Here is an 11,128-nt window from a genome sequence, read left to right as displayed (position 1 = left end):
TTCGAAGGCCTTTCTTATAAGTCAAATGTGAGTGGCAAGGCCTTTGGTTTTCACCCATTCATTTGCTGAGCCACCACCAGGAAGGCAGCACAATGGAAGATATAGTCTTAGATAAGCCCCCAAAAGGCAAAGATAGTTTGGCAGGGAACAGATTAAGTCCTGCTCAAATGTCTATTAATGACATGAGCATGGCCTTGTTAAGGACTCCAATGCCTCAGACCCATGGGAATGTCAAGGCCTTCCCTTGATTCCAGTATGGACGTTGATAATATGTGCTGAACCTGAACCACAGCTTCCTCCTCACAATGACTGCAGCCTGAGACTGCTCCTCTACGGAGACCCCTTACCTAACTAGCTAGCCTGCCTCTTTCAGCTGTGTGTAATAAACGCACTGAGTTCCCAGGTGACTGGTGCATCTCCATCAGATGCCCGGCCCACCCACCCACCCACCCACCCCAGCTTTTCTGTACTCATGTCTACTGTTTCTTCATTCCCCCATTGCTCCAGGCAGGTCAGTTGCATCAGAGTTTGTTTGGAAATAATGGTGGATGGGCAGTAGGATGGAAAGAGAAATTACTACCCAGCGTGGCAAAAGCTCTGTTGGCTGTTGCTGCGCCTGGAGGAATTGGTAGCAGTTCTGTGGAGAGGGCAGAGTATCAGTTGAGCTTGGAAGGATGCGTAGAGCCTTTTTGGTGAAGACTAAGGGAAAGGATTGTGGACTCAGTGGCAGAAGCGGTTTTAAGGCAAAAAAGAACTTATTTTGGTGCAGGGTTGAAAAGGATTCTGTCTTGGTGGGGAAGTTACCTGTGGCTGCCCAGGTTTTAGCACTGGTTGTGTCTTCGCATGGAGAGAGCAGGAGGCAGAGCAAGGGGACCAGGCTCTCACCCATGCATCCTACTTGCGGTGTCCACATCCTCCAGCTAGGCCCAGCTCCTAATGGTTCCACTAAACCGTGTTGCCAGCTAGGCACGTTGCATTTTAAGCACCTGAGCCTATAAGGGACATTTCACGTTCCAACTATGAGATAGGCTCAACAGTGAAAATACTGTATGCGTAAGGCTTAGGTTCTCAAGAAGCCAGGGGTGCAGATATTTGTGGCAGAAGCATAAGAGGCTAAGACAGCTGGAAAAGAAGTTAGGGTCAAGACAAGGCTGTACTGGAATGTGTGGGTGAAAGGCAGTTGGTAGAAATTTTGAAGAGGGTCTAAACATTTTAGTTATGGAGATAATTGCAATGAACAAAATACTATAGTGGAGAAATGTGACTGCATTGCTTTCCCGCTCTCCTGGGCCCCTGTGGTATTTCATAATCCTTTTGTGTGGGTCAGGTGGGCCTAGAATTCGACTTTGTCTCCCTGGGCTGGGGTCATGGATCTGCACACCACACCCAACCTTGGTCTTGTTCTGTTTGGGGTATTGGGTTTTTCTTTGACTTTTTTCTGAGGTGGGAATCCCACTGTTAACCATGTTTGGTCTTGAACTCTTGGGCTCACGTGATCCTCCTGGCTGGCTTAGCTTCTTCAACAGGTATGTGCCACCATGTCTGCCCTACTGGACTTTAAAAAAAAATTTTTTTTTAATTTATTTTTATTTTATGTGTATGAGAGTCTTGCCTGGATATAAGTATGTGTGGTGCCCATAGAGGCCAGAAGACAGTGTTAGATCTTTTAGGACTGGAGTTTCAAATGCTTGTGAGCTGCCATGTGGTGTTGGAAACAGAGCCCAGGCCCTGATCCATCTTGACAGCCCTCTACTGGACTTTTTAAACACTCACATTAAAACTGAAATATAAGTCCAAAGCTAAGTTCTCTCCTCCCCAGAGTTCACTTAGTAGCCCTGTTATCCCTAAGTTGCCTGATCTGAAAGCTGAAGAAATATTGAGGAGTTACCTCCCATTCCTTAAACTAACAACCAGCTCATGCCTGTTTGACTCCCAGAGATGTCTCAAACCCATCCCCTCGTTTCTCAGTTTTCTGAAACATTCCTGTGCTGAGCCAACATTGGAGTATGTCTTGATTTCCTTGGGACTGTCCTAGTTTTTGTATTAAAGTCCTACATTCTAGCTGCTATTGTTTACCCAGTTCTAGCTGCAGATGAAACTGGTGCAAGCACATGACTGAAAATGCCTGGGCTCACCCACAGACCTAAACTCAGAGCTCTGCTCCCCAGCTTCCCTGTCCCTTAGACTTAAACAGCCTCTGTCTCTAGAGTAGGCAGCAGTGATGGATGTGTCTATCCACTGGGTAACACCAGAAGAAATTCTCCTCTGGAGTAAAGATGTTAGTCAGAGGACTGGACATTGCTAAATGGCCCATGACAGAAGCCATGTACTAGTCAGAGTCATGTAACTGGATGCTCCTGGTCCCAGAGAGATACATGTGGGAAAGATCTGAGCCTATCAGTTTACACCCCCTCCTTAGTCCACCCAATAAAATTAGAAGATAGCACACACTCTTAGAGGTCCCCTGGTTCCCTCTAAAAAGGTCTGCATGCCTTTGGCCAGGGTCAAGTCGCCATTTTGTATGAGTGAACAACCCTAGCATGCTGGAATTCTCTGCAGAGCAAGCTCTCTGTTATGTGCACACTACTTGAGTCTGGGGAGTTTTCTTCAGTGAGTGCCAGACCCTAACATTAGGAAGATCTCTCGTTGGCTGAAAAGTGACGCTCACCAGCCCCAAACCATGTTCAGGAGGATAGATCCCGTGTGCATGACAAATCTACCCTGAGGCTGCTGTGAAGAGCACCAAAGAATGGTAAAGTGCACGCAGCAACAGCAACTAGCCCTCTGCCTAGCATGAGATCCAGCTTGCACCTAAATCTATCTCAGAAGGGAGAACCAGAAAACATTCAGATCTGGACATTTCTTGCAGGGGAAGAGAGTGTAAAATCCTCAAGCCCGGTGTGACAGCATGCGCCTATAACCCCAACACTTGGGAAGTGAGACAGGAGGATCAGGAGTTCAAGGCTATCTTTGGCTACAATACTGAGTTCAGGGGTTATCCAAGATCCTGTCAATAAATAAAGAAACAAATGAATAATCTTGAGTCGCCTCACTGTCTGCAGAGCAAAGTCCATACTGCTGCAGCAGGCATGCAAAGCCTTCAGAGTATCTCTGCCTTTCCAGCGTGCCTGTCTTTACTCCCTTAATACCTATGCCTGGGTAAACAGCACCCGGGAGAGACCCACCTCTTTCCTAACAGGATCTCAGTGAGGCTAGGTGCCTCAAGTCAGGCACCACCCTTTCCCGGAAAGCTTTCTAACCATCACATTGCACAGGCAAAGGGCTGCTGTTGCAGGTATCTGCCAAGCTTGCCTTCATACCACACTGGTCTGAAGGTTGTCTGGTGACTGCAGGCAGAAACCACATGGGGGTCAACCTTAATGGAACAAGCTCTAACACAGTGCTTGTGCTCAGCCCTGGATGTTGGGCTGGCTATGTAACAATCCTCCTGCCTCAGTCTCCAGAACCCTGGGAGTACAGGTACCAACACTGGATTTTGAACAATAGAGTTCTGAGGGCCCAAATGTGAGGCGAAGAACTAAAGGGAGCACTTGGTACAGAGGTAGATTAGTGATTAAGTGGGTGCTTCCCAGACTACCCCTGGTGAGGAGGAAGCAGATTAGCCCCGCACTGCCTGCCTCTAGAAACTGAATGTCCAAGACATTGTTGCCTTTATTTTAACAAATTTATCTAATGGGCTATTTGGGGGGGGGCTCTATATACAGTAAAGTATCAAGAGACAATAGAAGGGTACTCATGGCTCAGTGTTCTACAACTTATTATTTTTTAATTGTTAAATGCTGTGTGCATAAAATTTCAATTGGCCGCATTCTAACTTCTCAGGATTTTGCGAGTCATGGCTTCATCTTTTCCATGCTCTCTCATGGCGTGATAATATCCTATCTCTTCTCTCAGTTGTGCTCTATAAATATACGTATAATCTATATACACATAGATTTTTTTTTCATTGCACACTACCACTGAGCTACAGCCCCAATGTCCCCAGACTTGCTCTGGTCCTAACTAGCTGGACTCAACCACCCAGCCTCGGCAGGAAATTGGAAACAATGGTGAAATGCGGAGAAAGGAGGTCGAATTGGGCAAAGGGATAAATGAAAGGTTTAACGACCTCCTCCTAAGTCTTGGCATGAGGCTTCCATTAAACTGAGGGCAAGAAATGTGCAGTCCTGGTCAAGGGTGACCCTCCCCATCACTGACACATCATTCGTTGTCTTGGCTCCTGCCTCCAGCCCTGTCCTGCAAGTATTGAGCATGGTGTGACAAAGCTTCCCTGCTGGCTGCCAGCGCCAGCCCTTTGCTTCTCAGCATGACACTCCTGGGGGAATTCCAGTTCCTTGGGGGTCCATTGTCTCCACAGTCTGATAGCCAAAGGGAAGGGCAGTGTTACACTGGAATGTCCTCATTCCTCCCAACATAGTTACACAGCCTCAACTCTACCAGTTATTTTGAGGAGCTTCCCATCACCGAATCCATAGAAGCCTGCCTTTCAACCAAATCATGGCTTGGCGCCTTCCATCTTTCCGGCCTGCTTGCCTACCATCAGTAGACACGATGCTCCCTGGCTTTGCTACTCACTATCAATACGCTTTGGGGGAAAATCGGAGTCTCTTTTCACCTGCAGCATGAGGAGAGTAACAGGACCTATCGCAGTAAGTCTAATGTGAGAGCTGGTGAATTACAGTTGGGAAAGTGCTTGCCATGAAACTGTGTTGGCACACCCTGGGAACTAGCTGCACACAGCCCATGATCTGTGTGCCTCCTCCTCCAAGAATGACGGCAACCCCACCACCTGCAAGAAACGGCTTCATGTTCCCTCGAAAATTGTTCGACTTCAGTGGACCTGTCCCCTCCCTCGTTACCCAGTGCCAAGTAAAACAAAACAAACAAAACCACAAAACAGCCACCACCACCACCCCTCCCCCCCAAATAAACTGGGCACATCCTCGGAAGGTAAAGTCACTGCTGCTTTTATAGTCCTGGGACCTAACACAGTGCCACGTGCATGGTAGGCATTTAAAAATCCATTTTAGGAATGTGCTTGACTTCCTTACAAATTATAACCATTTTAGCGCCAAGAGGTCCCATAGGCTATCTGCAGCATCTAGCCAAATAATACCCATATCCATCAGCCAAGCACTTTTATGCTGTTTGCAAAATACAGTGCTAACTCTGATCAAAGAACTTACAACCTTTTCCTCCGTTCTATCCTACCTGCCCTGGGGAAACTTCTACCCTTCAAACTACCACAATAGTCCTTTGTGCGTTCGTTAGGTTGCTGGGCCATATCAATGCCCTTTGTGTTTCACTAGGACTGTGAGCTCCCTGAGGCCAAAGTATCTTCTCCAGCCAAGTCTAATGACCATAGTAAATACACGATACATAGTTCCTGGTAGTTTCATAAATACAACTTTTTCCAAAAGTTCTTATGTTTACATAAGAATTGCTTAAAAGAAAACCAGCTCATAGTTTGAGGGACTCTGGCTTGGAGTTGGGTCGATGCCGTCAAGCTTCGTTTATTTGAAGAAAACAGACCTTTTACTACATTGGCAAAGAATAGAACAACACATAAGGGTGAAGGCAAAGGAAACAATTATTTCATAAGTTATAGTAAGCAGGCTCTAGAAGTTCCTAGCTAGAAGCTCTTTCCTGCAAATAATACCTTTTAGTTTAGGAAATAGTTTCTTATAGATTAGTTACTTTCATGGACTCTTTTTATTACAAAGCTTTAACTTACTGAAGGCCTCGGTTAATCAGACAAAGCAGAAGCAATACTGAGTCTATGGTGAAGTCACCTGTGGAAAAAATAGGTATTTTCCACTTTTCAACAAACAGTACACCCCGGACATGTATAAAAGTTTTTGTTCTTGTTGCATGTAAGGAGGACAGTTGTTTGCTTTGTTTTTTTTGTTTTGTTTTGTTTTTTTTAAGAACATACCAAGCTAGGCCCAGTGGCCTTAAACTCAAAGTAACCCTCCTGCTTCAATCTTGTTTAATAATTTTTAAAAGCAATTAACTAAATATTAGCATAAGTTAGAAGCATTTTTATACATGTAATTGTATACTTATTTCTTTTTTTTGTATACTTATTTCAAAATAAACTTTCATACATTTTTTATGAATGTCACTTATTAATGTGGGGTGTGTGTATGTGTGTATGTGCACACGTGCACCGGGACATGTCACAGCACTCATGTGGTCAGCGGACAACTTTCAGAAGTGAATTCTCTTCTTTTCCCTAGGGTTTCAGAGATCAAACTCAGGCTGTCAAGCTTTGGGTGGCAAGCACCTACTAAGCCACCGATGGCTCATAATTTGATTTCTATTTCAACTCACGTTTAATTTATGTCATGAAAGAACAAAACAAAAATCAACAGAACAGTTACTGCAGTTATTGTTGAGACGTTCAACAAATGGAGTAATCTTAGGATTGTAGCCCGCTACTTTCTATCCCTAAGCACTGGGATTTAAGTGACTCAAACTCCTTTTTAAATAATATGCATGATAAGTAGCAGATCTCTCTCTGAGGCTTTATTTTCCTGTTGCTATCATCTGAGCAAATACCATGTACCAGGTAGCAATTATCTTTCCCAGTACCAGAGATTATCAGTGTGCGATCTCATACATGCTCTACCACTAAGGCCACAGCCTTTGGGATTTGTACTCAAGATTTCTAATCATTCACTTACTTAACAAACATTAACTCAGCACCTACTGTACGGGTACATCTATGGACCAGACAGCAGCTCGTCCTTCCAAGAGATTACAAAGCTACAAAGGCAACTGTGGAGACAGACGGGCAATGTTGACTTCATTTTACACAGGAAGGCATCAGGATGGGGGAGGGCTGATGGAGACATGGCTGACGTGCCACCATGCTCCTTCCAGCCAACAGCTGCTTTTCTCCACTCCTCCCACTTGGTTTAACGTTATCCTATTTCACGAGATACAACAGTTGCTAACGCAGATTGAAAGATCCTACAAGGCTAAAGGTCCTGCTTGAAAGTCACTGCTCTCGAATCTTCTAATGCAAAAAAAGCACATGTTCCTGTTAACAGTTGTTTCGGTTTACACATTGGCTTAAAGCAGAAGGCTTACTACTTCTGTGGGCCCAGAACCCCACGTTTCTAAGAGTGGAAAAGCAGAAGGCTCGCAGGCCTGTACAAGATAAGCAGCCGCTTAAAGGTTTCGTTGTTTCCTCTGCTCTTCCTGCTCCTCACACGGAAGGCTGGCAAACAACAGGGGCCTCCAGAGCTCCTGTGGGAGAGGCTGGAAACTAGAGACTAGAGCTGTGCCAGGCCTCGTCTTCAGTGTGCAACTTTGCTTTCCTTGGCACTGCCTACGGGGGGGGGGGGGGGGGGATGCTGCTGCAGTTAATTACCAGGTGCTTTCTGACCAGACACAGCAGGAAGGCTTCTACTGAAGTCTTTCCCGGGCCCCCCCTTCCTTCTTCTCTGCCACTTCCTCCCTCTAACATAGCCTCACAGCAGTAGCGCAAATATTCAGCAGCAGGTACAGTGCCCCTAAGAAACTAAAACCATCACAAAACCTGCCCTTTGTCGTGGTTTTACAAAATGCACTCACGAGCTTACACCCGACTCGACCATCCTACATCAGTAGGACAACCATTCACCCAATTAACTATCCCTTACACCCCCACGTTATCTACCCACAACACTAAGGATGTTACTTCCTTCTGCCGTCCAAGGCCTCTGCAAACTGTGACAGCTCAAACACATAAGGGTGATTGATGCAAGATGCCTGTCACAGTCTGAGCTGACCCCCCACCTAGCATTAGCATCTCTTATCTTTCGACACCAGAGGTGCACAGAGTCACACTGCTGACTACGCAGCCTGTGATCTTTCGTGCCTCCGCACCTTTGCACAAACTGTTGTAACTGTTAGCAATATTCTTTTCTTCTCTTTACCTAGAGAAATTAGGCTCATTTCATAAGAACCCTACAAAACGGTTCCCCCCCCCCAACATTCATCTTTTAAGTGGCTTTGGTAGCCCTCCTCTCTCCTTTCACATTTTGTATGCAATTCTACTATAGCACTTAAATAATTAATTGTAATTCAGACTTTGCACAGCGAACCTCTAAATATTTCTTTTTCCCTTACTCAAACCCACTAAAATCACCCATCTTTCTGCCTAGTGTAAAGTAAAGCAAAGCTTCAATAAAATGCCTGTTAATAGAGTCGGTGTTGTAAAAGACAAACCACACACTGAGAAATGACACAATTATTCCATATCAGTTTATTTTTAGATATTGTGCTTCAAAAAGTATAATAAATAACCTTTCACATCATAAAATAACTTAGTACAATTTATAATAAAACTTCTGAGAGTTTAACATCTCATCAAAATACATTAAACTGTGGCTTGAAAATACGATTAACCTTCTTACTTTCCTTTTACTTGAGGGCATAAAGACCAAAAGAATACCCAAACTATTGCTACATATTTAAAGTTTCAACAAAGCAATATTTGGCTTGTTTTAATGTAACTCGACCATCCTAAATTAGTAGTTTTCTTTCTTGCACAGTTCTTTGTAATCTTTGTCCCTTTTGACTAAGGTTTCTGTTTCAACCCAGCTTCCTCCTTCATTTCTTTTCACCTCTCTCCATCTGCAAAGTCACCTCCCAGCCCCTCTGCAGTTGAACTCACTCAGCCCCTTGGCATCAATTTCTGTAATCCTTGCATCAGCAGAGGGAGTGACTGCTTGGGTAACTACAAAGGCATTTCAAAACTTCAGTGCAATCTGCTTCAGTTATTTCCACTCAGAGGCCATCACCGTTCAGGGAGGTTAATCACTGGAACCCACTGGTCCATGTAGCGACTTTCCCGGCAAAAGCAAATGAGTTGACTTAAGGCAGGGTCCTTCCATTGTGATGAATGTGGGTTCTGAGAACAAATTTAGGAAACACGGTCAGCTTGGGCCACTAGCTGTACAACTTTTTAAAGACCCCAAAACCTGAACATTCTGTTTAAGCATTTGGCAAAGTCTAAACACCTGTGATGCCCACTGAGCCACAGTTTTGCATAATTGTCTGTACCATTCTGCATGAGGCTGTCATTCATAAGACCATCCTACCAAGCATGTACCCTGGTGGGGTGGTAAGTAAAATATTTCTAAAAAAACATTCTTAGGCTGTGTGCACGATGTGAGAGGTACATACAAGTCAGGCAGCTGAACTGCCAGCTCTTATCTTCCCGGACGATGAATAGCACTTTTCACTGGCAGCACAAGTAATCAGCTTGCTACTTTTCTACACCAGTCAAAAGTATAAAAACAAACAAACAAACCTGAAGACCTAGACAGCACATTCTCTCTAAAAACACTCTCCATCCACTAGACATTTTTAAGGGGTGGGGAGAAAGGCAGAGAGGGCCCCATTTAAACAAACTCTGAGCAGCAAAGAAAAGAATTCCACTGGGTACACTTCAGAGTATCTTCAGAGAATTAAGAGGGTCTCTCTCCTACACCATTTCTATGTTTAGCTTTGACAGCAAATGAAGAGGGAAGATGACTTCTTAATGAAGGGTGAGCCGGGAATTTATTTGGCTTTATCTAATCAGAGAATTAGTCACGCGAGGTAATGCAGAGGTAGGCAGGGGTAGCTGGGCAGCCTGCTGACTCACAGGGATATGTTTTGCCGCTGGAGGCCACCCACGAGCTTAGACACGCTCGGTACTATCGGAACCCCCTCGCGAGATCAGCGTCCAGCACGGCAGATTCCGGGCTGCAGCCCCGGGTCCCTTACCGTCACCAGCACACAGTGCAGGTCTGGGGTCTGCGCGGCGCCCCCGCTCTCCGCCTGGCCCGCGTCGTTCTCCAGTAGCAGCAGCTCAGCCAGCCGACCGGGGTTGCTGACCCGCAGGATGTTGATGTCGTTCTCGCAGCAGAACGCCTGGATGAGTGTGAAATGGATCTGCAGAGCTACGTCCCTGTCGTCGTCCTCGTCCGCGGCCAGCAGGCACAGCACCACGTTGTCGGGGTCTCTGCGGGCAGCGGGGGCTGGGGTGAGTGCACACGCTCCAAGGAGAGAGGGGTAGAGGCGGGGTGGGGGGGTCGGGGGGTGCGCGGGCAGCCGGGGCCACTTACACGTTGAGCAGCTTGGCGGCCTCGTACACGCCGACCGTAATAGTGCGCTGACTCCGAGCCTTGCTGAGCACTTCCTCCAGGGCATCGCCCACCGTGTCCATCCTACGCAGGAGCAGGGCGAGAGCGGGTCAGTCGGGTAAACCCCCCCGTGCCGCGAGGCGGGAGGAGCAGCGGCCACCGAGTCCGCAGGCACACTTACCTTTCGGTCTTCTGCTCTGCAGCCGAGAATTCCTCCAAAGTCATATTGCAAGTGCGAAGCCCTCAACGCGGCGCGGGCTGCTTCTGCCCCCCCTCCCAGTGCGCAGCGCCGGCTCCGCGCTCGCCCACCCTCCCCGCTCGGCTCCCGCCGGCCTCTCGCCTAGTCCTCTCGGAAGCGCTGCACAGCCGCCTGCGGGCCACTGGAGGACAAAGGGCCGGATTCCAGAGTTAAGGGGCTAGCCCTCAGCCAACCACCGCCAGCCTCATTTGCATGCGGCCCGGCCATTGGCTCATACAAATTAGCAGACTTTGACACTCCGAGCCTGGCCCCGCCCGGATGGGTCGAGCGGAGCGGAAGAGGGCGGAGCTACGCGGGAGGGAGCCCACAGGACAAGGGTGGTGCAGAAACCCGGTTGGTGGGGTCCAGAGCCAGCTCTAGCTAGTTAGTTGGTGGCGAGCCATCTGGTGCGGAGGGCTTTGCAGCGGTTCAAGTGTCCTCAGCTCGGACTGAAACAGCTTGCCGATTGTTTTTCTAGTTGTGGACATCTTTCGATTGTCGTTTCGTGTCGTTTCATATTAAGGGGCTGTTTTTAAATTTTATCTCCAGGGCTAATGCACCCCCCCCCCGCCCCACTCTAGCCGTTAACTAGTAAGCAGATTATATTTAAATTGTCCGATGTGCCAGGCAAAGCTTGCTTCAGAAGTGTTGTTTATAAGCAAGTTTCAGGCAAAGCTGCTTATTCACAGTAATAGTTTTTTTTGGTGCCCTGATGTCTGGTCTGATTTGGTTTTGGTTGGTTGTGAGA

At 46.9% G+C, this 11,128-nt stretch overlaps 1 protein-coding gene across 1 annotated transcript; it reads right to left on the bottom strand.

The window, feature by feature from the left end:
• Positions 1-8,259: 8,259 nt before the first annotated feature.
• On the bottom strand, positions 8,260-10,514 carry GADD45A (growth arrest and DNA damage inducible alpha). Its single transcript, XM_084785200.1, has 4 exons — positions 10,324-10,514; positions 10,125-10,226; positions 9,784-10,021; positions 8,260-8,923 (listed from the first exon to the last, which is right to left on the bottom strand). Exons 1-4 carry the CDS (start codon positions 10,365-10,367, stop codon positions 8,810-8,812), a joined length of 498 nt encoding a protein of 165 aa, XP_084641326.1. The 5' UTR covers positions 10,368-10,514; the 3' UTR covers positions 8,260-8,809.
• Between the last annotated feature and the right edge of the window lie 614 nt (positions 10,515-11,128).

This window comes from Acomys minous (genome assembly GCF_964271855.1).
Source record: "Acomys minous genome assembly, chromosome: 6".
NCBI classification, from domain to species: domain Eukaryota; kingdom Metazoa; phylum Chordata; class Mammalia; order Rodentia; family Muridae; genus Acomys; species Acomys minous.
This window is presented reverse-complemented; position numbering and strand designations above follow the sequence as displayed.

Excerpts from the sequence above, each read along its gene's own strand:
- GADD45A (XM_084785200.1), bottom strand. The coding sequence starts at position 10,367 with ATGACTTTGGAGGAATTCTCGGCTGCAGAGCAGAAGACCGAAAG. Across the intron at positions 10,022-10,124 it reads GCCGCCAAGCTGCTCAACGT|AGACCCCGACAACGTGGTGC; the intron begins GTAAGTGGCCCC and ends CGCTGCCCGCAG. Across the intron at positions 8,924-9,783 it reads TGCACTGTGTGCTGGTGACG|AACCCACATTCATCACAATG; the intron begins GTAAGGGACCCG and ends ATTTGTTCTCAG.